The sequence below is a fragment of the Oxyura jamaicensis genome, chromosome 28 (assembly GCF_011077185.1).
Source record: "Oxyura jamaicensis isolate SHBP4307 breed ruddy duck chromosome 28, BPBGC_Ojam_1.0, whole genome shotgun sequence".
Lineage (NCBI taxonomy): Eukaryota > Metazoa > Chordata > Aves > Anseriformes > Anatidae > Oxyura > Oxyura jamaicensis.
In genome coordinates, this window is record NC_048920.1 from 2,029,313 (window position 1) to 2,057,201 (window position 27,889).

Below are 27,889 nucleotides of genomic sequence, written 5' to 3' on the forward strand. Positions count from 1 at the left end.
CCCCCCCCCCCCCCGTGAGGGCTCCCGCCTCGGGGTCGCTGCCCGCCTCGCGAGGGACATCCCCGGTGTGGGCTTACTGAGCTCCACCAGCCGGCGCTGCGAGGCACCGCCGCCTCACCCCACAGCTCACCCGGGATGTGTGCGGGGCAGCCGCTCTGCGGGCTTTGTCGGTCCCTCGCGGTTACCTCGCAGGCTCCCCGCGGCGCTGAAGAGAGCGCAGCACCCCCTGTAGTCGCAGCCTGGGTGGGAGGCATCCCCCCAAACTCCCCCAAAAGGCCTTGGGGGGCGGCCGGTGTGGAGGTGCTGGGTCTGCCCCGCTCCTCCGAGCCGCCGGGGGGTGCCCGGCTCCGCTGCGGCTTGGGGGCGGTGCAGGGCGGGAACTCCAACGGGGCTGGCGGCTGAGGGGAAGGAGCAGGGGGCGCGGCGCCTGGGCGCCTTTCTCTTCGCTCGGAGCCAGCTGCCGACCCCTGCCGTGTTCCTGAGGGATGTCCTCGCAGGGGAACAGCTCCAGGGCGGCGGTGGCGGACGGGGAAGAGTCCGAGAAGAAGCGGAAAGGTACCGCGGGGCGAGGGGGGAAGCGCGCCCCGGCTGAGGCGCGGCGGCGGGCCCGGCAGTGACCGCTCTTTGCTCCTTCAGGAGGAAGAATCGTGAAGTCCCGCTACCTGCAGTACGAAAAGAAAGAACCCAAGAAGGTACTTGGGCTCAGTGAAGGATGGAAACGGTCCAAGGGGCCACTGGGACTTGTGGAAGAGGGACATAAGCAAAAGACTGCTGCCGTGACGAGGGAGGTGTTATGCATCACCAAATTGATGCGGATTGGGATGGGAATTTGGGACAGCTGACTTGCCAAGCATCAGGACACCTTAGGATAGTAGCTGTTTATTGACAGCATTCGAGTAGGATGTAAGAGATACTGTTGATTGTATTTACTACCCGTCTTCACTCATAGCTGTTTTTTGATTGATAGGATACTACAGCAAGTTCCTTTTCAAAGTCGACTTCTAACGCGTCTTCTGCAGTTAAGCCAAAATCGGTTCCTACTCCTCAGAAATGTAAAACTTCTGCTGGTAGGTTTTATTAAGAGAATGTAAGTGTTTTTTCTTTTCTGAAACTGTTTTTCCATCATGTGTAACTTCTTAAAATTCAAAAAACGCCTTAAGGAGTGGTTTTATATTCTATCATGGCTAGCTATTATTTGTATATGAAAGGAATTAATATATAAGAACTTTATGTGAGTTTAAGGGGTGTAAAGTGAATTTCATTACATTAAACTCTTGTCTGGATATTATTATAGAATATTAATCTGGAATTGAGTAATTAGGTTGTCTCAAATAAGCATGTCTCTTGCCTTTTCTGCAGGACTTTGAATTATTCTTTTGTCCTCACCATTGTCCTGCTTCTTGTATTTAATTTTCTTAATAAGCCCAGTATAAATGACCACAAATTCCTGTCAGCAAAACGATCTGTTTTTATTTCTTCAACAAAAATTGGAAACGATTTTTCTTGTGAGACCTTGATTTGAAAATCGTGAGGAAATAACATGATTCCATTTTCACACCTGGGTGGTATACTTCAACTGTGGAATGTTTAGGAGGATAAGATTCTGAATTACTTCATTTCTAGGTAATTTAGGAACTATATAAGTGATGTATAAAAAGAAATTATGTACACGTTTCTGTAAGGTTGCCCCTATATTAGTAAAAGCACACACAACTGTGAACTTGTGCATAATCTATTTCTTTTAGTTTGATAACAGCTTCGTTCTACAGGTGTTGCTTCTGGTTCACTAAATCAAAGTTGTTTTGAGAAGAGTGATTTGCAGTCCACGTTATTAGATGGAGATAAAATTACTAGACCAGACCTTGATCTTTCAGCTATTAACGGTAAGCTTCCACTTAGCTTTCCACAAGGTTGTTGTTACATAAGGTAAATGTTATTTTTATGTGTCTTTAAGAAGACATATTGAGGCCTTCAGGGTTTAAGCCAACCTCTTGATTTTCAATATCTTTTTGGTGTGCTTCTTTAAGTTTAGGATCAAATAATAAAGAACAAAGTACCCTCAATTCATTTGTAACTGATGAATGTTAGATTCTCAGCCATTGTGAGAATTGTACCGCATCTGTCTGTAACTGTCACTTGCAGCTAAATAATTGTGATCCACGTCTTCTCATTAATGTAATCAAAGCTGGAAATAGAGCACAGAATCGGATGGTATGTTGACTTACCTATGTACATTGGTAGGAAAGAGTAATAATTTTCTCATGTTATATAGAGAAAACTACACTTAAAAAGACTCCTGGTTCAAAATCTTCTTGCAAAAAAGATACGGGGACACATGGAAAAAAACAGAAATCGGTAAGTCTCGCTGCTTCTATTTGTTAAGCATCTTTAATTTGAAATGTGTGAAATGAAGATTTTCTGTTTCTCTAACCTCGGTAAAACTGTAAAGGTTTCTGGGATAATCTAAAGCCTTATGGTAGAAGTCAGGTGATAGGTCTGTTGTACTGCTAGAAACATTTGTCTTTTCTCAAAATTTTACTTCACTTTTACTCAAAGTTTTACTTCAGCTCCTTGTTGCAAAGTATTTGCTCTAACTGCAGCATCTCTTCAGCTTGGTTCTTTTTGTGTTCCTGTGTATGCTTTTTAGTTCTTATTATCTTTAAGTATTTTCTAACATTTTCTCAGAAAACTAACATTGATTCAACCTAATTTAAAGTGTCTTATTTAGGAAACTTATTCAAAATAGTACTGAAGCTTCAAGTTCTATACCTGTGTTTCAAACATCTGTTGAAAACAGTATAAAGAGTGGTGGAACAAAGAACAAATAGGCATATTTAGTTAACATGCGTTGTTGTTGTTAAAAAAAGCTTCATCTAGATGACAATAGATGATAATACCAATTGTGGCCACAAACTGGACTTCCAGTAATTTATTTACACACTGAAAATATAACTTTAAATATCAAAATTGATCTAGAATGTTCTTTTCTTTTTTAAAGAAATGTGATCCTGATGTTCTGATGGAAGTGCTGGGATCTCAGACACTGATTTTAACTTACCTCAGAGTAAAGGTGAGTCAGTTGAGTATTTGGTGTTTCAAACTGAAAAGAAATTTAAAAACTCTGGTGTCAAATTCTTCTATGCATTCAGATCCCTAAAAGTTACTTTCATGATTTTACATGTTGATGGTTGTAAAACTACATGACTTGCTTTGAAAACTCTCTTAAAGTGGGCTTTGTACCACTTATTAAGCTGGTGCTGGTTCTTCTTGAAGTAAGGATATGCAGAAGCTTCAGAAAAACTAGGAGTAAGCGTGTTTGGTGTTAGGGATTGTAGCAGTAACCTTGTTCTTTGCTCATTTGGTGCTGTATACATACATCTTCCCAAAAAAATGCTGGGGGAGAAGATGGATGGAGAGCTTTAACTATAACGCGCTGAGCTTTTTGCACAGTATCTACAATTCCTTAATTGAGACTGGATATGAGGCTTACATTTATTGTTTCAGAATATGTTAAGTACTTATGAACATGTTTTTGGATGTAATAGGCTGGAGAAGATGTTGCTGAGCTTGAGAAAAAAGCAGAAGAAAACTTGTTAATGTTGTGTGAAGAAAAGGAGAGAGAACAGGAGAAGCTCTATGAGTTGAAGCGCGAGGTTCTGCTCAAAGAGAGAGAGCAGAGACTTGAAGAGGCATTAGACAAACAGGTAGGCTTTATTACAGTTCATTCTTCTCCTGTGTTTAAACAGTCCATCTTAAGAAGTAGTCCTTTCTCAAGAGAAGGTTTCTATGCTCCTGTGGCCTCCTGTGGTACAGTTTTATGCATCTCAAATATCTACTTCCTGTTGTGGCATGTCGTGTTCTCTAATAATTTAAACAAATGCCTTTGTCACATTTTGGTTGTCCCTCGTGGGTAGGCAGGAAGGAGAAGTTAGCTATTAGGCAAGGAGCAGCGATGGTGCACAGGTTGCCACAGCAGCTTACGTCTCCTGTGCATCAACAGTAAACATCTTAAAATTACGTTAACATCCTGCAAGTTATGCAATTACAGCTATGACTAGGGCCAAGATGCTAACCATTAAATGAGTAGATAAATATAACATAAATAAAATAAATATAAATAGATAAGTATAATTCTTTTAGATTATTTTTCTGTATTGATCCAGCCTCTAAATCACATTCTATATGGAGAAAAGCCAGGTCATGCATTCTGACTGTACTAGCAAAGTGGCTGCTTTGTGAAGAAGTGTTGATTGTTTGTGTTCTTTTCAGATGGAAGTACTTTCTCCTCTTGTTTCCATTTTGGGACGGTTTAAAGAGCAATACAAAAGCTTTGCAGCTTCCCTGGATGCTACTAGGCATGAATTACCCATGAGGAATATTCACATAGAGGGAGATAGGCCAACATACCTAGGTATGAAAATTTCATTGCATTTATCAAGTACACTTTCGCAAACTTTTTTTATATGTTAAATGAGGTGTTTTTATCATCTCTTATATTGTAGATGAAATGCAAAAGCAGTTAACCATCACACAGGAACTTCTGGCAGAAGTTATGCCAAGCTACTCAGAAGAAAGTGCAAAAACATGCAGTGTACTGAAAGATGTTAAAGATGTATCTCAAGAACTGGATAAAGAGCTTCAAAGGTACTTACAACAATCAGGCGAAAAGACTCTGCCTAAATATTCAGAGAAAAATCTATTTATCTTACCTTTTAATCCAGAATGGATAATAGAGGATTAATTGGGTTTGTAGCAGATATCTCTCTTTCTGTCCCTATGCTACCTACAAAGTCAAGTCTAGTGTGCTGTTCTCTGGCAATTTTACTGAGAATTTCAGTGAGCAAGTACAAATGTGCAGGAGAGTGGAAAACTACAGGATGCAAAGCAAGCTGGAAGTACTGTGTCTGAATAACTACAAATATAACTGTTCTTGTTTTTCCTTCCTTCCCTATTGAAGTTTGCACTTTCCTTCTGTATTTGACATCATCCTTGGGGAGGTACAAGGAGCACAAAATTATTTTTCTCCCAAGTATTGTGTCAGCAAATACGAAGTAGTATCACTGAGCACAAGGAAGAGATAAAATATAAGTTTTCTTTCCTTTCTTCATTTCCCTGGAAGAGGAAACTGAACTCTTTGAATGCTGATATACCTTGAAGCCACCCATCTCCCTCTCCTGCAAATTTCTATTCCTCTTCTCCAAATTCTAGCCTTTGAGGAGAAAATTCCTATTTTACGTTTTTTCTCTTCCGGTGGCTATGTGGTAGGAGAAAGATGTGTCTCTGTGCATAGTCTTTGTGGTTAAGTAAAAGTTGTCCTCCAGAGTAACTCATTTACCCTGCTTTATTTGTTCCAGGAGCTTCGCCCAAGTGCAGAACCTGTCATATGAAGTTAGTAAAGAAATTTCACTGCATAATCAAAGTATATGTGAAGACAATTATGGACTAGATGTTGTGAAACACTGGTACTTCAACTAAGTGTGTGTATTTTATTTTTTACTAATGGGTGGGTGCTAAATCAGTGTCATTAGACTTATCTTTTTTGCTTCTTGTCTTTGTTTCATATCTTGGCTTTACTTATGAGCATTCAACTTGTCCAGTTCTTCGGTTATGCCAGAATATGAAAGCGGCAGCATGGATGACTAAACTAATGTAAGAATGGTGTTTTGTCCTGCATGCTGCCCTATAAGGAGACATCTTTTTAAACGTGCGTTTCTGTGGTGCCTTTCTCATCACTTACTGCCTTGACGATATTGAAAGGTACATAATAAGAAATCATACTCTTGGCAAATATGAACTATGTTTTCTTACTTTACTTTATTGCACCTGTTTTCAAGTGCATTGCTTTACATCTCTTCCCAAAGTAGTGCTCCTTAGAGGGCAATGTATCAGAATAGAAATGTGGAACTGTGTACGTCACACTGTTTGTTGATTTAGTCAGGAGGATCTGTAGGAATGTACAGCATTGTACATCATTGGTGACTCAGTGAACAGCTTCTGGAGGAACGCTTAATTATCCCTTGTTTCTGGATTTGCCAAGAGGAAAAGCTATGTGGATAGCAAATAATGAGGCTGATGAATGGAAGAGGAGCCTGGTCGCTTGTAACAAATGGAAAGTTTTGGTACTGTTGCCTAATTGTCTTGGAAACAAGTTACTAAAACATATGCTTTTGTATTAACTTGAAACCTTCTCTTTAAGTACTTGATATTTTTACAATAAAGACTGTTTTCCACTGCTGTATGAAGAGCCATCATGTTAGAAAATCTTCATTGATCTCCTAAAGAAGCTTTTGTTTCCATCTGGTTTTACATGGGGTTAGTACTGCACAATGTATATAGTGACAGACTTACGGGCACTAACCAGACCCAGTGGCAAGCTGCGTCCTGCTTTTCGTTTTAAAAGTAGAATATGTTTGTCTATGAAAGACATTCTGTACCCTGTATTTTTACCTGTGTATCCTCTCTGATGTTTTGCTTTGTATTGTCAGCATAATGGTACATTTCTGGTTTAAGCTGTGTCTGTAAAGCTTTTTTTGCCTGCTGAAAAAATACCTGAAGCACTCTCCTTACACACCCTGAAGTGCTTTTAAATGCTACAAATGATTCAGGCAGTCTTCCTGCTATTAGTTAGCAAGGGTCTAAGTAAGTTCCATCTCCACTTAGCTTAATTCACTCCTATTTTTTACTATAGTAACCAGATCAGCAGATGTGCAGTGCATTAGAAGTCCATGTATGACAAGCTATTAAGCCTTTCTTGTATGTAGTATCTGTATCATTGTTTCATAGCAGCTTATCCATGAGCCAGTGGGAGGGCAATCAGTTTTAAGATGTTATCTATTATTTCTTCTTCCTCAGCTATTTTGAATGAACTGCACCTGATAGCTCACCTGGGTGTGCTGCCATTTAGGCCACGAGCCATAGGTACTGTACGCAGCTGGATTGTATTCCTGGTCAGAAACGCGAGCTGCACCTACAAAGTTGGCCACTGGATGGGGAAATTTGCTAAGCAGTCATGGGTTAGCGGTAAATAAGCAGCCTTGGTGGATGGAGATGTCAGCAGAAATGGTCCTACACCATGAAACTACTGGTCAAACAATTTTCCCAGGTCTGGATAATTGCTAGAATGTGTGTCCTTATGCCTTTAACCTGATCATAAGCGTGCCATGCTGAGACTTAGAAAGTTAAGAGGGCTCTTAAATTGGAGTGGGTAGGGATGAAATAATCACATTTACAGTGTCTTTGTAATTTTGTCTCTGCACAGACACAAAGCAGAATGTCTTTCCTGGGATTTCTTGATAGTATAACTCATTGTTCATCTCAAAAAATAATAATTTTAGGAAATACTTTTAAATTGAACCCATCATCTTTAGTTAAATGACATACTACCACTGAAATGCAGTTGTGTATATATACACCAAAATAGAAGACTTAGATTTTTGGCTTCCTTCTGGACTTTCTCTGATCAATTTTTAAACTATTGAGGAGTAATGTATCTGCATTGATATTGTAAAGTGAAATGGAATGCTATTAGTTCTCACCCTTGAAAGAAGGTGGAGGAGGAAGGTACTTGCTGTGGTTGCAATTAAAAAGCTCTAAATCTTTCAGGAAAGTAGTTCGTCCTTGTTGCTGCAGGTGGCAGTCATTATCTATACAACATGCCTAAGGCAAAGTGGAAGTCTTGGCGCTGAAGGCCAACTGCTTGTGCAAAACAATAAAGTGCTTGGAGATGTGCACTCATTGTTTCAGAGGAATCAGAGGCATTGACGTGAGCATTCTGGTTGTTCTTTTGCCTAAATGGAACACATGTAATTATTTGTACAAATAAGTGTCAGGTAAAGCAGCTCATCCTCTTTATGACATGTTTTATATTTTGAACTCAATTCCATCTTGATTTAACTGGATACTGGTTATGTTGTCTCTTTGAAGGAATAAGAAGTGTTTCAGGCTGACTCCTCCACCTTGAAATAGCTGCAGATATTAGATGCTGTCATATTCAACACAGTACAAAGAGGGAAAAAAAGACTACAGGCTCACTGGAGCAGGAGCTAAACAGATGTGACACCATGTATTTTGTATTTTCCACTTATTTTCTGACAATGTCACATGCTCTGAATCTGGTTGGAGTCTTAACTTTAGCTCTTTTCCTGGAAGTTATTGATCTTCTTTCTTTTGCACCTAGAAATAATGATGTTTCTCCTCCTATAGTACTGTTTGAATATGGATTTAGTTTTATTTGAATTTGTGCAGTACTTAATACCTGTGTGTTCATCTTTTGAGCCAGACGCTCATATTGCCCAATTATTAACACTGAGTTGTCCTAAGGCTTTTTAAAACTATTCTGGGCATTTTTTCTCTTCCAAAACCTGAAAGCAGTTGTGAAACTAGCCACCTAGGTCTGAGCTTGGGGGAGGGGGAGGACATGATGGAAATATTTGTCCTCTGCAAAATTCTGTTGTTCTTGGTTCTCTACAAGGCAATTGGTAAAGATAATTTTAAACTAGTTTTGCGTTGCACAGATTGCCCTGCCTGGATTGTGCTATTTCTTGGAGGGCTCTGACCACGTTCTCTTCTGTTTCGCTGGTATTGCCCAAATGTTTTAACCACCGGGTCAGGAGGGCTGAGTCCAAGTGGTTTTTTTGCAGTAATTCCTGTGCTGTCTGTGATGAGGTCACCAGGGGTCAGCATAAGGGAGCATCCCTTTTTGCCCAGGAGATAATTGAGGCCTGTTTGTCTCCTCAACCCCCCAACCCTACAATTCTTTGTTCACACTAGCTGCAAATAGAGCTGATTCTTTGCTCATCAACAGCAAGCAAGCGGCTCGTGACCCCAGCAGATGTTTCTGCATTTTAGGCTAATGAGAACTTATTGGATTACTGCAGTCTTCCCTGCCTTGGAGTAAATACCACTTTGTTGGAGATCCGGAAACTCATACTGAATATGATAAACAAACTGGCTGGCTGGACTGTGATTGCCAGGACATGAAAAGAGTTTCACAGAGGCAGAGGATCTAACAGCTCTGAACTGCATCACCGAGCCACACCAATTAAGAGCATTTCCACTGATTATGTGAGCATTCCTGTTCATCTCACAGAAATAATTTTAGATTGTTTCTTCCGCTGTGTTTGTGTGGTCTGTAAAGCAAGCACGAGGATGGGCCGCTGATCAGTTTCTCTTAAATATTTCTGTGAAAACGTGTATGTAAGACCTACCATGTTTCCTGCTATTTCAATATCTTGTATTTCATATGTTAAGGAAGCAAATACAATTTACCTCTTAAGTCATCGCTCATTTTTTTGTTTAGATAGGTCACATATGTTTGGAGATGGCCTGTATGATATCCAAACTTATTTTAATTTCCCCTACATATGAGGGCAGGGGAGTGAAATAGCTGGTTGAACAGTAGTATTTAGGACTCCAACCTAACATTGTCAGTGGCATGAAACCCTTTCTGCAGTCAGGTTTTGTTGGGTATTTCTTCAGAAGTTTTAAGCAATGTTTCAGCAAGTGAAGTGGTAACCGTGTAACTATAAGAGCGCAGCACTGATCCCAAGCTCATCCAGGCTGAAGTCCATTAGCTTGGCTATAAAGCAATATTAGTACAGTTATACAACTTCAGCATATTATGGGAAAGCCTAGTGGCTGTATAGGCAGCACTCAAGAGTCCTTAACCCTTTCTTGTTACATTCTTGTTTTAACAAATTAAAAATAGCTTTACCTAACTGAACAAAACTTCTCAGTTGAATATGACGTGAAAAAAGGACTCATCTGCGCGGCTGAGTTATGAAGGTGTCCACTTCTTACTAAATGTCTTAATGGCAGCTATGCCTGACTAAGCAGTGTTCTATTCCTGTTCTAAATCACTACTCTGCCTGTGTTAATGACTCCTTAGTAATATTTCATTTACTTTGTCAGGAATTAAAATGTGTTATTCCAAAAGATCAGCCTCTCCCGTTTTGTAGATGATTAATAGGATTTTTTGACAGAACTATTTAATAATTATATTACTGATATTGTTATCCTGTTGTTATTATATGCTACTCAGATTACATTGCTATTTTGAATGTGCTCTTTAATTATCCTTTCCTTGTAATTTTGTTCTAGGGATGCTTGTATTCTCAGGAGGCAGGATCAGTCTTGTTTCTACTGCTCTGTATCTGGACTGATGTAGTTCCTGTAAAAAGTCATTATTCTTGTTGTAGGTAAGCTTGGATCAGTGTGGCAGAGCCAGTAGGATACTTGTTTTGCAGTTGTCTACATTTGGTTAACAGGAGGCTGTCACAGAAACACATGGAAAAGGAAGAGCAAAACTAGCAGTTAAAAAATAGGTGTGTTTGCCATGAATATATTGCTGTAAAAATTAACTGAAACCTTAGTCTTGTCACAGAGTATGTAATGACTGGCACACATGTTTTTCCACTGGCAGGGAGGGACAATTCTGGCTTCCCTACAGCTGGTGACTTGTCTGATTTTTTATTTATTTATTTTTCATCCACCTTCCGTTGACATCTAGCGAGCACAGGACTTAATGACAGCACTAAATCATTAATGGCTTTGTTTTTGTTACAGCATGTTTTCTTATGCACATCATTTGCACATGGATTCATATCTAAGCGAATATAACCTCCCCTGCCTTTAGGCCTGAACATTTCTATGACAGGTTAGAGTGATAACACCCATGCTGAGGCAGTTAACAAGGGTTAATTATTAAGAGCGTGACTCTACCACTTCATTCTTGTGAGTAGTCGTACTGATTGGAATTTTGTAATTGAGGGAGGTGGGGAATGAAAAAGGAGGCCCAACTGAGAGCATCAGTACTTGAAAATTAGTATTATTTAGAGCTTAGTGCTAACTTTTTTTTTGTTTGAATACTTCTCCAATAATTCTAACGTTACATATAGTTTATTTACTAGGTAGATAGAACATCGGGGAAAAACTTTATTTCTGAGAGTAGTGATGGGGAGAATGTACGAATGGTCAGTATCTAACTTGGATCTGCTCAGAACCAATTCAGATGTATTCGCACCTTCTGAAAACTGCAGTCTCTCCCTCACCTTTCTGATATACAGTTATAGCCTCACCAGTCCCCTGCACACTTTCAACCTGGGCAAGTGCCTGAGATTCCTAAAATTTCATGAGGAGCGGAATCGCGTTTTTTGTAAACGAAATAAAAATCTGAGCTATGCGCAGTGCAAGCGGTGGGTGAATATGGCCCATAGATTTGACTGATGAATAGTTTTTATACATAAGCAGTTCTTACAGAACTTCCTTTAAACTCCTAACTATTACCAGATGTGGGTTGCAGGCGGCTGCTGGAATTCCAACACCTGTTGCATCACACTGAATGGGATTCATTTTGGCAGGCACAGAAAATTCCATTTCAGTAACTAAATAGTTTGAAATGATATCTAAAGCCTCCTTTTTTTTTCTTTTTTTTTTTTTTTTTTTTTTTCAGACCAAACTGATTCTAGCTTTATTTACAGGATAGCACATACTTTCATAATTAAAAGATGGTTTGCAGTCTTCAGAGACTGTAATTGCCTGGTATTTCTTATAGTCAGTAAATATCAAATGGAAAACTTTAAATTCTGAAGAAATCTCTCCTTTAAAAAAGTTAACAATGATTAAAAAGAGCTATATTCCACATAGAGAAAATTCCTAGCTGTGATTTCTGATGTAGAAAAATGCTGTTTTTGTGTTCTAAAATATTATAGTGTTGTGCTGATGATGGAGCTCTATTTTAGAAATGTACTCTGCTGCATTCATCAATTCATTGCTGGATCACATGTTGCTTCGCATTCCGTACAGAGAGGTTTTTCAAAGATAAAATGTGTACTGATTTGGATGACTGCAGCGTGAACATTTTGTGGCATGCTGTGGCAAGTTTTCATGGTACATACTCCATAGATCTCAGGTATGAATCTGTAAGGAGCCATTTCTGTATCTGTTCTATATTGATTAAATGTAGTGGGTTTTTTTGAAAGCATGATGCTCTTACATCCCAAATCTGTCTGATCTCAACAGAGTTGTCACTAAAGTCATTGTTTAGATTGTTGAGATATTGTGTATCAGTTAGAGGCTGTTCTACCCCAAGAAGAGCAGAGGTGCTTTGTTTTCACTTCACCTCCTTATAGTCTTTAATTAAGGGATCCCAACGTGCTATTAACTAGTACCCTTAGGAAGGAGACTAACACTAATATCACTACTTTGCGATAGGACAATTGAGACATGCAGGGTTCTGTGAATCTGACAAAGTGATGAAGCTGGTAGTACTGAATTCTGTTATCTTTTTCAGTCCAGTTTGTCTTATTAAAAAGTATTCCCCTTTTAATATACTTTCTAGTAAGATGCTTCTCATAAAGCCTAGTTGGTTTGCTGGGGAAATGATCTCTGAATTAGTTGGAATAAACTGAAGGAGAATGCAGCAGTAAGGAAGAACCCACTCCTCAATTTAGACATTCCAGGTAGTTTCGTTGCTAGTTGAGTTTCAAAGGCCAAACTGTTACAAAACTTAGTCATTTTATCAAGAGCATCATAAACTGTTTAAAGTGAGACCTAGGTTTATCAGGGTTGACACAAGTAAATGATGATCACAACTGTGCCACAGTCACCTTTAGTATGGAAAAAAATAAACAATTTAACTAGAGCATGAATGTTGTTTTTAAAAATCAGAATGGCAGGCATTATATTTGATTCTACATAAAACCGGTGTAATGTCAGTTGAACTGACATCACGCTGAAGAGTACTAGTGCAAAGGTTGTGGAAGACAGATGGTCTTAATTAACTAATTAACACAGTTTAACAAAATATGTTGTTATGGATACTGCCTCATTTACATCCTTGACCATCATAGCTAATGTAAATTTCTAGTACAAGAGGAATAGTACCATTTGAGTACAATTATACAAATTTGAGGAGTGGGAGATCAGAGGAAAAACTCCTTATACTTTAAAGACAGAGAAAATGTGTATTAGGAGGGCCTCTTTTTACTTCATGCTTTCTTGCACGTGTCTTCAATTTTAGACAAACAAAAGAGTCCCCTGGTAACTCTCATAGTGTTGTTTGTCATGTGAAGATACATGAGCGATGAAGTGAGCAAGAGTGGAGCAGTTGTGCTTAAACAGCACAGCAGCAAGCAAAATGGATTCAGCTTACTTAATATTAAAAGCTGAAAGCTGCTCCAAGGCATTCTGCAACTCCTCCCACAGATGAGCTATCGCTAGAAAAATGCTTTTAAAAATAAATAAAAATAACCTTTCCAAAGGTGGTGAGCAACCTTTAAAAACCTCTTCTTCAGTAGGAAGAGAACAACTCTGTTCTTACAGTATTGAATAACAATTATTCAATGCTCCTCTCTGATCTTGACAATTAGGGTAAGTTTGAAAACATTAGCTGTAGACAGACATTAGTCAAGGATTGTCAACGTGTATTAATTTATGCTTTAATAAAAGAGGTTAATTAGGTGACTTCTTTAAAACCTTCCAAACCTGCTTGGCTCTGGTTTTAACTGTTGTTTCCAATCCTAAAAGCTGTAACAGGCCTTACAAAGTAGATATTGCTTCTGGTTTGAGGCTGCTAAATTGTCGGCTATAAAGAATTTTCAGGTGAGATGCACTTTTTATAACCCTAGGCTAAATTTTCTTACATATTTTTAATAAAATCTGACAATTTTTCTCCTCTTCCAATAAAATTATGCCTCTTCATAAATAAGACAATGCTGTTTTGAGAAGCTTGAGTAGGAAAATGTAGCCACATCTAGCAGTGCTATCCTTTATTGAAGATAATCTGAATTTTTATATTAAAAAACCCTGTTATATAATTTCTTGTTTGAAACTTACTAATTTTAAAGTTTACATTCAATTTTATATTTATTTTTTTTAATAAAAACAATAGGAAAAAGTCACTCTCCTGGCTGTGGACTGAGGTTCCTTAATTTTTTTTTGGTGAAGTAGTAAAGGGAAACTTCACTATTTTTGATGATTTTGTATTTTGGGGGAATCGACTGACTTGCAGAAAATGTGTTAGCTAGTAATCATACTGCTGAAATGCGTGGTGAAACCATTTTTACATGCAGAAAAATCATTTCAAAATGTAATACCTTTAGTTGTTTTGTTTTTCAGAAGCTAGAAGAACGGGCCTTTGGTAAACTATCAAGCTGACTTTCGGATGCAAACCTGTATTTTTGCTAAATAAAATGCTGGGCTCCGTATCAGCGATTTTTAGAAAAAATAGAACTGAGGTGCAAATAACAGAGTTAACATATAAAAAAAAAATAGCATTTCTTTTTCCAGTTTTAGTAGTAGTTTACTTTAAACCAAGTTTATAGTGCTGGGAAGAAAAAAAAAAATCACTACCCACGTTGAGGGGTTTCATTTATTGCTGAGGGGAGAGTTCAGCTGTGTTGAAGCATGCCCGGCATCCCAGCCTATCCATGGTGTGTCCAGCAAGGGTTGGAGAGATCGCTCCTTGGTGTCTGTACACAGCAGTTATTCTGTTGCTCTGAGATGTGGCGTTGTCACCTTGATTTACTGTTGCTTTGGATGGGGATCCACACATAGTTATCTTTCTGTTAAGAGCAGTAGCTACTAGGGTGCCTTTTTATAATATCCTTTTATTTTTTTTCAGTGTTTTCCTTCTGTGGGCAACCTTTTGTGCACAAACCCAGCTTTGTCCTTTTCTAGCTGAAGCCGTGTGTAGGGATGAACTTTTAGTGATGTACAGGATCTACAGTAACAGCTGTGATACAGTGAGTATGTAGGGCAGAATTAGAAGGAAAGTGAGGAAATAAAGGCCAAGCTGCCAGCTTTTCCCTTCTCTCTCCTCTTACGCTACCCCTCTTCATCAGACGGGTGCCCTGAGAGCTCTCCCTCCTGTCTCAAGCCCCCCTAGCCCCGAGCAGGGACTGAGGGATGGAGATGAGGCGGTGAGGGCCTGGGGCTGGAGGAGGGGAGCAGAACCCTCAGGGGAGCCCCTCAGCGCCCTACGGCTCGGTTAAGGGGGCTCGGCTGGGAGCAGGGGCTGCGGGAGGAAGAGGAGCTGGGGCAGGTGGCCTTCTCCTCCTCCTCCTGCCTGGGCTCGGCCGCAGGGGGGAGCCGATGCCGCAGCAGCCCCCTGAGGAAAGAGCGCGGGGGGGGGGGGGGGGGGGGGCGAGGAGCGGGAACCGGGAGCCCACCGGGGCCGAGCCCTGACGCACCTGGGGCCGGGGGCGGGCGGAGGTGCGGGGCCGGCCCCTTCCCCCGGTGCACGCCGCCGGGGAGCGGGCGGGGAGCCGCAGACAAAGAACCGGGGCCGGAGCCGAGCGGGCACCGGGGCCGGGAGGGGGCGGCCTGGGGGCGGGGACGCGGCGGGGGCGGCGGCCAGAGGCACCGGGGAGCCGAGCCCGGCAGCGGGGCGGCCGGGAGGCGAGGGCTGCGCTCGCCGGGAACAAAAGGCTCCTGCCCGCAGACGGCGCCGTGCCCCGGGGGCTCCCGAGCCCCTTCCCCGAGAGCCATGGCCCGTAAGGAGCCCGGCTGCGCCTGGGGGGTCCTGCTGACCCTCTGCAGCCTGGGCGCAGCTCAGCCCCGGCAGAGGCAGTAAGTACCGTACCTGCGGGGGTCCCGGCGGCTCTGCAGGTAAAGGGCGGCGGGGAAGAAGGAGTGAGCCCCTCCGCTCCGCCCGGGGTTCCTCACCAGCCGCTAACAAAGCCTGCCAGAGCCCCCCTCCAGGGACTGGGGTCGGGGAGGCGAGCTGCGGCGGTTCCCCGGCAGAGCTGCACGTTTGTACTCGCCGGTGCAAAAGTGCATAGCGAGAGAAGGGGGGGGGGGGAAAGTCTCCTTAGAAATACCTGTCTCTAGCTCCTCCAGCGCGGGGCTGCGAAGCTTTTATCTGCAAACAATTATTTAAGGAATCCGGGGTGTTGCGCAGGGGCTGCCGCTGTGCCTGGGATGGCTGAAGGTAGCGTTGGTTGTCCCCGAAGAGCACGCGAAACATTCCTGTGGGGGAAAGCAAGCGGGGAGAACATTTCACTTCTGAGAGTTCTCTGGCTTTTAGAAATTGAATCCACAGTTCGTTCCAGTGTGTTTAGGTTAACTTTGATTAAAGTTTGCTTTGTTCTTTATCCCTAGTGCATTATAGCCCGTCAACATCGTGAATAGCTGCATTAACTGAGTGCCACGGAGAACTTATTTTCACTTGCTTACTAGAAAATATTTCTTGTCCTGCCAAGTTTTGGTGTAACCTGACAGAGCCGTTAGTCAAATATGCTTAAAGGATCTGTCCAGTCACTGTCAAGTTAACTGTTTCATTGCCAAATTAAATATTTAATACTCAAATGCTACTTATTAAATGACTTAAGTAGCTGTATCAACAAGCTGATACTTCAGGAAAAGTTGCTGCAATTTAGAACAATGTGAATACATGTGCTTCGCATATGGCACTACAGTGCTGTGCTTATGTGACAGTTTGAATCCAATCACTTCATACCGGAGGCAGATGGTACTCTTTCCTCTCTCTCTAAATAGATCAGCTATGCTTTTCTTACCGAGAATGCAGATTGAAGGCTAACTTTTTATTGTTATTTATCGTTGTGCTGATGAATTTTCAAGCCTGGTGACCATAAGGTTTTGAATCTGTACCCCGTGCAATTCAACTCAAATGCCACGAAGATCTGAACTTCCTTTGGGGGTAATGGGATCTCCATGGCAATGAGGCCTGCTGAGAGAGAGACATGGGGTTGGAATTTGATAAAAAATGACTTTGGGGTCTGTAGAATGCCATCATCCTCATCCCCGAGTGATAATTAATCATGAAGTAAAACAACCTGGTTCATGGCACAGTAGAAAGGCATGGGCTGAGAAACTGTGCTTAGACAGTCACAAGGAATTGCCTTGTTTTAAAAAAAAAAAAAATATCTTTTTGCATAGAAAACAGAAACAAAACAAAAAACCAAAGGTGTGTCAAGTCATGAACAGAGTATAAATACATTGCTTACAGCCCAGCACATCAAAGAGTTCAGAGTTTGTAATGCTTTTAGTTGACAAGTTTGTGGCGTGGTGCCATTCAGCACAGAGGAATGGAATGAATTCCATTCAGAAACACGAAGATTGTATTATATATGGGATGTCTTCTACGGTGGCTTTGAAACTGTCTATGCCTGCTAAAATAATTCCTCTTTGCCAGAGTTTTTAAACTTGCAGAATATAATTGTTTGAACAAAAATATGGTAACAGAACTGAGAAATCGAGCCCAATCTTGTAACTGCTGTTTCTGAGTTATTTCTCTATAAACTGGAGATTTAGGTATGTTACATGTATGTGACTGACTTCTAGGAAGTGCTGAGTATCAGCACTGGGAATCATTTCTTTGTGCATCAAGTTGGCCTGTGAAAATGGAGACATGAGAAATAATTGAGGCAAAAATGTTAGAAATATTTAAACTGTAGTTCATGCCTTGTTTTGAAACAACACGCTACTGGAGATTCAGCTACATCCTTACTCTTTCATGAAATTCAGCCTCTTTATGGTTAGCTAATTGTGTACTTTGTTTAGAAATGCAATAAACATTTATATTATTATATAAATCAATAACCAGTGTATTAAAATACTAAGGGTTAAATCCTGTAAGCCACTTAGGCTCTGTTCATTTCTATGTGCATTCTGCATTCATTTTATGGAAATTAGATGCAGGCTTACACTGCTGGTGGTCACAGGTCCGACCCTAAAGGGGCAAATTGTGGGAACCTATATTACAGAATTGTCTGTTCTTTACTTTGCATTTATATATTAAGTGGCTTACAAATAAGCTTTTTGTAAAGATCACGCCCTTGTTACTGTTCTTAATGACCCTCTACTTCCAATCTTGATTCTTAGGGGCTATTTGATTGCGGCACCTTCTGTTTTCCGATCTGGTGTTGAGGAAGCTATAAGTGTGACCATTTTTAACTCTGTCAAGGAGACAACAGTCCAGATTCAGCTAGTTGTGAAAGGAGAAACTGTGTCAAGAGGCCATGGAACAGTTCTGGGTAAGTTCCTGTTATTCTGAACTTGAGAATTAAGTTAAGGTGCTGTGGGAGCACATCAATATCTCTTAAAGAAATGCTTTGCGTGATAACGAAGCTGGAACTAAGCTAATATTTAACTCATTGGTTACTGCTAAATGTTCTCGGTTGTGATTGTGCTAATGTGGTTTTGATGTGTGGGATCTCAAGCTTCCACAGATGATAATTTTGGAACAGCAAGATATGCAGAGATTCTGGATAAAAATGTCACGTTGATGCTCAGGAGTACTATGGTGAATGTCTTTCCTTGTGAAAACTGAATGTTTGACACTGGGAAGCTGTGTAACGAATAAGAGAAATTGAGTACGAAGAAAAATGCAAAGTCTATGTCAACAAAATTTTCTACCCTTGTGTTAAAATGAATGCTGGAAATGCACTCTCTCCTTCTTTGGGACTGAGTATTGCTGAGAAAGGTGGCAATATCTGTGCATATTTGATATTGGATATCTTTAAAATCTGAGACATATCTGCCTTTCCCATGTAGAAAAACAAAGGGGTTTTTGATTATACCCAGCTTAATTCTGAAGGAATTTGCATTGGTGAATATCAAGTCCAGTAGCGCTGTTCTACCACTGCTGGTAGTGGTGGCAGTTCAGGCAATCCCGTTCTTTAACCATCATGTTTAACCCTTCTGTGTGCACAAATTGGGAGTTATATAAAAGCCATTTCCGTTCTTGGAACAGATTCTCTGTTTTTATCCTCTCCTTGTTCTCTTTGAAATTGGCTGACAATTGCTAACTAAATCAAGGAGAACGATGCTTACACATGTGGACAACATATGTTATTTTAGGTATGGCTGTATCCAGCAATCGAAATAGATTCTATTAGTGTTTGTTTTGAGTGATTCAAGTTCCAAAAAAGCTCGGTCCTTTCTATAACAATACAATTCTGTAAGCACAGAATGCCCTGTGATGAAACGTCAGCCTTGGTGGTACTCCCTAACCGTAGAACACCATGTAGTGCGCCTTAGGAAAAAAATGCGAATAAATTTGGACCAAGTTTATGTTGGAGAATTCTACTAAGTCTGAGTTGCTCACCCTGCAGATTGTTTGATGCAATGTGGGAATATTACTGCAGGTTAAATAATAATGAAGGGGTATTTCAGTTAATAGTTCAGTTTTACAATATTGGGTCTCCTTTCAGCCAACTGCAATTGTCTAAAACATTATTACCTTAGCTTGAGAAGAATAACCCTGTCTCTCTCTCTTTCCTTTTAGATAAAGGAACAATCAAACTGAAGGTGAGTGTCTGTTACTTTAAGATGTTTTTGATAAGAATGTGAGGGACTTGTCTTCAATCACAACAGACATTGATCTGTGAGCATTTGAGGCACAAATACAAGTCACATTCTGCTGCATCCACTAAGGAGGAAGCAGCCTTTGAGAGAGGACAAGTGGAGAGTGAGAACAAAGCTGATTTGTCTGTCAAGCCCTTATACCACTGAAGAAAATTATACTCCACGTAGTGATTATTTTTATGGAAGTGGCAGTACGTTGATATGTAAGTGACATGGAACACTGGACAGATCACAGAAATTCATAGAAGGGGAAGATTAGCAAACAGCTGGATTTAGCCCCGTTCACCACGACTCTTTGGGCCCAGCCACCTAGCCAGTTTTTAATCCAACAAAGCGTACGCTCATCCAAGCCTTGAGCAGCCAGCTTCTTCAGGAGAATGCTGTGGGAAATGGTGTCAAAAGGCTTACTGAAGTCTAGGCAGACCATATCTGCAGCCTTTCCCTTGTCCACTGAATGTGTCACCTTGTCATGACCCAGAGCCATGTCTTCCATAACATGGTTGATTTCCCCATGTAATGTGCCACGTTCAGTGAAAGCTGAACATGTAGATCAGATATCACTATGAGTGATGAAGAAAAGGTAGAAGAGAATTTCCTGCCATGTTTTTATCATGACTTTGCCTCCTTTGAAGTTTTTACGTTGTAAAAGATATAGTATGTTCTTCATATTCTTTTTATTACCAACACATAGTTACACTGAAATGCAGCAGGTGGCTGCACATTGCTCATCTCAGCAACAATTACTCTAGGGTAGTAACTGTACTTTCCTAGGAAGCTCAAAGGCTTTTCTATTTCTGCCTTACTGTTTTCTAGGTGCCTTCAGGACTTCGTGGACAAGGACATCTAAAAGTCTGGGGCAACAGGCATATAGCAGAGGAAGGCTACATTTTTCACAACTATACCACAGTAACTATTGATAGCAAAGGATCATCAGTGTTCATCCAGACTGATAAACCGGTCTATAAACCCAAACAGAAAGGTAAGGTGGCCTTGGAGAACTTGTCAGATGCCATCTAGGGCTGCTTTCAGGCAAAAAAAAAATAAATAAATAAAGGGTGTACTCTAGGATGGAGCCTTCTGTTCAGTGTTAGGTGTGATGAACAATGAATTTCCTCTCTTCCTTCTTTTAGTGCTGATAAACCTGTTTATGGTTACTTCCGACTTGAGACCAACCAACGACAAGGTAAGGGAAATTGTTTTATTTCACACTGTAAAATGTGATGAGATACTTGGCAACCTGTATTTTACTCTGACATATTTATGGAGAAATATAGTTGATCTCATCTATTTTGGTATCTCATGTGGATGCTTGTTGTTATTTGCAATTTAGTTGTTTCAATTTGGTCACATTGGTGTTGAAGGAGAACACAGTCTTGTAGTGCTATCAGATAAAACGTAACTATACCAAAGCAGTTAGAAGAAGAATTTTTCAGAGCCTTGCGCTCCATTCAGGTGTTGCACAGATACACAAAGCATTGCTTTTCCAGCCAGGTGCTTGAATGAAACATTTGTTTCTCAGGCTTCTCTTACTGAAGAAGAGATGCTTAAACTTGGCTTCTTTCTGTGCCGTACCACGCTCAGCATTTTGTCAACTTTTGTTTCATACAATCTTTTATTTTTTTTCTTTCAGATTGAAGCCTATGTAGTGGTGAGTATCTGCCAGTCATCTAGCATGTATTCTGTAGAGGCACAAGATCCTCATAGCCTTAAGAGGAACAAGTCACAAGTTTGTCCCTTTCCAAGTCCATTATGGCTATTCCCGACTGTAACCTATGCCATTGTCTCTACCTCTGTGTCTTTAACAGATTTTTGTGTCTTGGTTGTGTTGTTTTTTGTTTGTTTTTGTTTTTTTTTTGTTTTTTATCATCAACAAATATACTTGTTTTCTACTTCAGTGTCAGAATTCCATTCCCATTTTTCTACCTGAGAAGAACTGGTAGATTCACTGGGGTTTATAAATGTAATAGTCCCACTCAATTTCTCCCTTCTTTTCAATGCAGACCTACTCCTATCCTTCATCTGGCTGGGCTGGTATAGCAGGGCCAATCTCATCTCTGCACCCAAACATTATGATAGTGGAAAATAGAAATTCATGGCAAGGAAAGGGTGCTCCTGTCTTCTTCCTTATGAGGTGAATGAGAGGTTCCTTCTGTGTCTAGTCTTTTTTTTTTAAGCCATATGTTTTCTTTTGCTGTCAGCAAGTAGAAGAATTCACCCTCTTCCTTTGTTTGCATTCTGTCACAGATTTAATGCTGACAAAAACAAGATTAATTTCATCTGGCTTTGTCATCTACAAATTGTCTTGTTAGTTGTACTACTCCCTCTATGAATGGAAAGAAAGCATCTTCAAAGGCCTGTTCATCCCATCCAAAATAGTTACTTTAAGACAGGTGGAAGATCTGCCCCTTGACAGTGCTTACCCACGTGTGTTGGCTGTAGAAGCAGCACCCTTAAATGAGCACTGAATTTTAGAAAGCAAATACCCTCCAGTAAAATAACTTCAGAAATTTTGGACAGATGCTAATTACATATGAGCTGTTAGTGAAGTGTGTGTGTGTGTATACGTGTGTGTGTATATATATTGTTCTTTGTTGCAAACTGAATTAAACATTATTAGTGATACTCGCTTTCACTGTGGTGTCTCTCATTCCTAAAATATTATTCAGGATCCTCGGGGGTCTCGTATGATAGAGTGGAGCAATTTGAAGCCATTTTGTTGTGGTAAGTTGCAGGTTATTTTAGCTCGATGTGTTATTTACCTTTGCTGGTTGCCTCTAGCTTCTGCTTATACTGAATTGTGTTCAATAAGCCTTTACAAGGATTAATAACTGAGAGAGTTCACAGTGTGTTGTTTTCTTCCTCAGGCATTGTAAATATGAGCTTTCCTTTGTCTGATCAGCCAGTGTTTGGAGAATGGCTCATCTTTGCTGAAATGCAGGGGCACACATACAACAAATCCTTTGAAGTTCAGAAATACGGTGAGTTATCGACATTGTGTTTGACTGTAACCCAAGGACCTTTGGAAGAGCAAAACGTTATGAAATCTTTTTTGCTTAAGATGAAACACCTGAAAAATAATGTGTTAAAAATGTCATCAGGAAAAATTCCGTACGGGTTATGTATTTCAGGGATATGGACGCTTGAAATTTAGCCAACCCTTTGTTCGTGTCCTCCACGCTACAAAAATGACCTTAAATGGAGTGTCATATTGCACAATCCATTTATGTAACAAGGATTTCATGTGGCTTTGGAAAGCTGTAAAGATGCTCTAGTTCTGTCAATGCTTTCCTTCCTTTCCCAGAGCCCTCTTTGGAATTCTCAGTTCCTTTCTTGGTCTCAGTGTCCCCCTCTATGATGAAAGGTGGGCATCGTTCCACCCAGCACGCCATCTATGTTTTATGACCTGATCGCACAAGCTTTTGTAGACACACAGCTACTAATATCTCAGCTGCTTTCATGGTGCATTGTGGAGGAGGCGGTAGCGAGTTGTCCTCTTTACCTTATATCTAAGAAAAGCTTGGGCTCAAACCCTGGAACAGAGATTGCTCTTTTCAGAAGTAAAATTCTGAGGATACGTCACACAAAAGTCTTGACAAGATGGTCTTGGTTTGCTGTTCTTGTTGATCTGTTCTCCACTCAGTGCTGTCCTGCCCCTGTTGTGTTAGCTACACTGCCCTCATCCAAGCAGCAGCAGTGTTCTTGTCAGAGCTGAGTATGTCTTTGTTACAATCTGGACAGTAAGATCTTGAAAAGACTGTTGTATATCTTTTCGTTGTAGTGTTACCAAAGTTTGAGTTGCTGATTGATCCGCCTCGCTACATCCGTGACCTTTCAAAATGTGAAAAAGGAACTGTCCATGCCAGGTAGGAATGTATTCCAAATAAAGCTCCATTACGATAGCTTGTAGCACATGCACCAGCATGGTGCAGTCACTGGAGCTCAGAACTCCTCCGCTGCAGACTTCTCAGATGATTTCTGGTTGTCATCAGAAGCTTTCCTATGTAAGAGCCTTCATAAAACATGTTAAAAATGACAAGTTGGAAAACTTTGTGATGTTTTTTCTGTTTTCTAGTTGTGCAAGCCACGTGGTACTAGCCTTAATATAATCAGGGAAACAGAAAACAGCTGGAAGTTATTCATTATCTTCTTTCCATTTCAGATATACATTTGGAAAACCAGTGACAGGAAAGTTAATTGTCAATATGACTATAAATGGTGTAGGGTATTACAGGCATGAAGTGGGACACCCTGTCCTCAAGACCACCCAGGTGAGGGAGACCATTGAGTCAGCTGCAATAAAATGCCTGATCTGTACTCTTTGAAGTTAATACTATGGCTCTATTTTATGTCACTGATGGGAGACCAGAAAATAAATGCAATAGTTGGGTCCAGCATAGTAAAAATATTCTGTGTTTTTACACTATATGTTATGATTTGGGGGAAAGAGAATTTGTTGGTGTAGTATTAATCTTGTTTTAGAATATATGGGGCTGAGGGAGAATGTGGCAGAGAGAGACTGGGACAGAGATAGTTCAGATAATGGATGAGGGAGGAAAATAAAAACTTGCTTTTTTTTCCCCTGCCCCCATTAGTTCCCTCCACTTCACATCCTTTAAAAATACTGCTGCAAATTCCTGTCAAGTGCCTACGCTTTAGACTTGGCTTCTACACCCTTTTTGAATGTATATGCAAACTTATGTTTCCATTCCCCAACACGCTTGGTAGATTGATGGCTCTGCTGTTTTCGATGTGTGTGTGAAAGACATGATGCCAGCTGATGTTCCGGAACATTTTCGAGGCACAGTCAATATCTGGGCCACAGTGACCAGCTCAGATGGGAGCAAGCAGGTTACGTTTGATGACTCAACACCTGTTCAGAAACAACTAATTGATATCAAGTACTCCAAGGATACTAGAAAACAGTTCAAACCCGGACTGCCTTACAAAGGAAAGGTAAGACAAAAATAGAGATCCTGATGCATGGTTGGTGTAAGGTTATACAGACCCGATCCTAGGATGTTACACCATGTCCTGGTGTGTTTTTCCCACCTGCTGTTTTTATTGTTGACCGGAATTGCCAATAATGTAAAACATTGTTTTATAAATGAAACACTGTGTAGGTAGAAGTCACTTACCCTGATGGAAGTCCAGCCGACAGAGTCACTATTCGAATTAAAGCCGAACTCACACCAAAGGACAATGTTTATACAAGTGAACTGGTATCAAGAAATGGCCTCGTGGAGTTTGAAATCCCCTCCATTCCTACAGCTGCCCAGTATGTCTGGCTGGAGGTAGGTGAAAGCTCTTTATAGGATTAGTAGGCTTTAATGGAACTAATCTCGTCAAACCCACACTTTAAGTCATTGCTACAAACAGGAAATCGGTGCCTTTTACCTTCAACTTACTGATTTAAGTGCGGCAACATTTGCTTCTTTTTTTCTTACTGCTGATTGAACTGATGTTTGTAACCATCATGAAAACATACTTCTCCAAACGGTTTAAGGGTCCAATATTTTGAGAGTACCGTTGCCATGTAAAGATGACAATAGAGATGAACAGATAGAAAATATACAATGGGAGATGGGGATACAGGGTGAGAAGAGAGTAGGAATTGAGCTTGCTATGCATGAATAACATTCAGATATAACTCTTGTTAAGACCAAAGTGACAGCGATTGATGGGAAGCCATCTGGAGATCAGTATCTGCCAAACTACTTGTCCATCAGTAGCTGGTACTCACCCAGCAAGTGTCACATCCAGCTCCAAGCACCAGATAAACCTTTCCAGGTATGTTGGGTTCATATTCCATCATGGTAACAATTGCATTGTTTGGCTTTATGCACTTCGGTCTAATTAAATCTTTTCAGCCTTTTCGGGATCCTGGACTGTTACTGTTTCCGCTACAAACGTGCAGTTGTAGCTACACTTCCCACACCAAATAATTGTTCAACATGGGCTGCACGTGGTTCCAAGCCAAGTTCTTGGGATGCACAGCATCTCATTTTCTTTCATGTTGTGGGAAGAGGGGAGACAGTTTGATATGGAATCTGGCATTTAAGTTTTTTGTATTTGAATGTACATTCTGTTCACCTCCAGTAATGTTCACATGAATTGTTTGTGCAAATGACATGCTTTAGTTCAAGTCACCAACTGCTGAAAGATTGGATGTGGAATCGGAGGGAGTAAGTAGCTTTATTAGTAAAGATCCAGATTAGGGCTGTGTAGCTTCTCTAGAACTCCCAGTTTAAATCTCTGCTGAAAATGTTTAGTCTTCCAGTTCTCCAGCTATGCATAGTTGTCTTGTTTTCTTATGTCGTTTTTGTAGGAGCCTCTCTAAAAACGTGGTCCTTCTGTACAGAAATTGTCATGATCTTTGTCCAGTGAAAGATCTGATTTAGCCATGATTACTGTTGCATTCTGTTTTACAAAAAGTTGTTTAGGGTTTGCTCTCTACCAGGGAAGAGGCATGTCTCTAAGGGACAGCATATTGCTTTGTGAAAAAATTGTGGGTTTTGGCAATACTTGTGCATAGTTTTCTATTATCAGCAGATCTGTCAGGTTGGTTTCAGACTCATGGTATCCAAAAAAGAGCATTTTTTTTATCACTGCATTTCATGGTAGTTTAACGGCTAATTAATCTTTTACAAGTTTCCTGAGGTATGGAAAGGAGATTATACACTGCTAATCTGAACACATTGTTCTTATTATAACCTGATTAGAACTAATTCTTCTGTGGGAAAGCTAGGAGTTGGATGACCAGCTGATGTGGGAACTGTTGCCCTGCTTTGCCAGCTCTTACTGGGTGTTCCAATTAGCTACATTCATTTTTTAATGAATTGTTTCATCATTTCCACTGGGGAATTCTTAATACTTCAAATATTTAATGTCACGAGGTACTTGGACTCTGTGGCATTCTGACTGTATTTAACCATTGCCAGCTCCTTGTATTCAAGTCCTTGCCATTTTGGTTTGTACCATGTGTATATTCTGGCAAAATAACAGTTAGTGCTGAAGAAAGGTTTTGCAAAATCTGTCCTTGGAATTTAACATTTCTATTTAGTCTTAATGGTCTAAGGTGGCCATTGTTACGCTTTAAATGGCAGGAGGGTCACGAGTGGAAGTTGATGAAGAGATCCTATTTAACACAAGTCTTCATAACCCAGAAGGAAGAAGTTTGTGTTTCTAGGAAAATCGGCTGCTTATTGCTCAGACATTACCCATTCCTAATACCCTGACAGAGCACTGACATCTATTCTGTTGGGACCGGCATTATTTGGGATTTTATCTCCAGGGGATTCAGTACTAAGTACTTCTGGGTATCAGACTTCAGTGCAGAAAAAGGGCAGGATGTTGATTTGCTGCTCTGAAGCCTTTTGCAAGCATCAAATGTGTTTACCCACAAAAAAAGAAGCTTGCTTTCTTGTTTGTCTGTGTGTTTGACAGCTCCTTGAGTGCCAGACTCAAATTAATATCAAGACTTGTGTAATTTGAAAGCATTTTCCCTCAGATCTATTCCCAGTAATTTTAGGCCACACTGGTTTTGTTTGAATTAGTCTTTGCCATGTGAAAGTAATCACCATGTATAATCTCAATTAAACAGGAAAGACTATCAAACACGTCTCTTCCCACCCCCAACACATCTCTTTCTGTTTTGGGCTAGACAACTGAAGGGGTGTCTAAAATTCAACCAATTCTGACAGCTGCTCTGTGCAAAAAGGCTTAACTTTCAGGATTCCAGAGATTCCTTTATTGTTTTCATTAATGCATGCAACCCCCCAGCCCATTCTCCTGTTAGACTTGTAGGGAGTGAAGAGCTGAACACAGGCCCCTTTTTATTGTGAAGAAAGTCCATGGAAACAGTGCTAATGTAATATTCTTTTCAATGCATACATTTCATAGAAGAGGGGTCACGTCTCTTTTGGGCTGGAAACCCAAATAGATTTCCATACTTTGTAAATGAAAAGCACGCCTTGCAACAGACCAGATCTTCTGCTTCTCTCTCTGAGTGCAGGTAGGAGAGGAGGCTTGGATTGCAGTGAAGTCCACATGTCCTTGCAACTTCACTCTACATTATGAAGTGGCATCGCGAGGCAACATTGTCCTTTCAGGGCTGCAGCCCAGCAACGTCACCCAGCAGAGGAGCAAGAGAGACACCTTTCCCTTTGAGAAGAACATCGACGTTGCACATTTCCCAGGAACAGGTAGTTAGCATCAGAAATGTAAAATCTCTCCTATTTTCAGGGAAAAAGCACCCTTTTGCAAACCTAAGTATGATCTTTCTTTGAATTTTATGCTCCTTAAGGGCATAGAATAACTGCAAGAGAAGCAATGCTATCCATTGCACAAATAGTCATAGAGAAAAGAGAAATTTCTCCAAGGGGGAAAACTCTTGTGTTTTCTATACTCATTGTGTAGTCTTTCTCTGTTTAAATATATATATATATATGTAATAAACTTTCTTAATGTGCTCAGCTTGGAATCCACTAAGTGGTAGGGATGTATATGATGAGATTGAGAGAATTTACAAAACTAGTTGAGCTTAATCCAGGAAAAGGACATCAGT

The 27,889-nt window shown here is 40.5% G+C and overlaps 2 protein-coding genes across 5 annotated transcripts in view; both read left to right on the top strand.

Annotated features, from left to right (window-relative positions):
- Nucleotides 1-88: 88 nt before the first annotated feature.
- HAUS8 (HAUS augmin like complex subunit 8) lies at nt 89-6,249 on the top strand. The gene is made up of 10 exons (XM_035348036.1): nt 89-555; nt 637-692; nt 968-1,067; nt 1,770-1,883; nt 2,273-2,355; nt 2,999-3,070; nt 3,546-3,704; nt 4,270-4,411; nt 4,503-4,644; nt 5,355-6,249. Exons 1-10 carry the CDS (start codon nt 486-488, stop codon nt 5,473-5,475), a joined length of 1,059 nt encoding a protein of 352 aa, XP_035203927.1. The 5' UTR covers nt 89-485; the 3' UTR covers nt 5,476-6,249.
- Nucleotides 6,250-15,346: 9,097 nt separating this feature from the next.
- Nucleotides 15,347-27,889, top strand: part of CPAMD8 (C3 and PZP like alpha-2-macroglobulin domain containing 8) — a 53,227-nt gene continuing 40,684 nt past the window's right edge. For 3 of the 4 annotated variants that reach the window (XM_035347995.1, XM_035347998.1, XM_035347996.1), the window contains exons 1-14: nt 15,347-15,567; nt 17,842-17,993; nt 19,247-19,269; nt 20,140-20,305; nt 20,457-20,509; nt 20,957-20,974; nt 21,993-22,047; nt 22,191-22,304; nt 23,105-23,189; nt 23,486-23,594; nt 24,052-24,279; nt 24,447-24,617; nt 24,985-25,113; nt 27,338-27,527. In XM_035347995.1, coding sequence (XP_035203886.1) covers nt 15,485-15,567; nt 17,842-17,993; nt 19,247-19,269; nt 20,140-20,305; nt 20,457-20,509; nt 20,957-20,974; nt 21,993-22,047; nt 22,191-22,304; nt 23,105-23,189; nt 23,486-23,594; nt 24,052-24,279; nt 24,447-24,617; nt 24,985-25,113; nt 27,338-27,527 — 1,576 coding nt within the window. In that variant the 5' untranslated portion in view covers nt 15,347-15,484. Of the gene's footprint in view, nt 15,568-17,841; nt 17,994-19,246; nt 19,270-20,139; nt 20,306-20,456; nt 20,510-20,956; nt 20,975-21,326; nt 21,458-21,992; nt 22,048-22,190; nt 22,305-23,104; nt 23,190-23,485; nt 23,595-24,051; nt 24,280-24,446; nt 24,618-24,984; nt 25,114-27,337; nt 27,528-27,889 lie in introns of those variants that run through there. The other variant, XM_035347999.1, reaches the window with a different exon arrangement.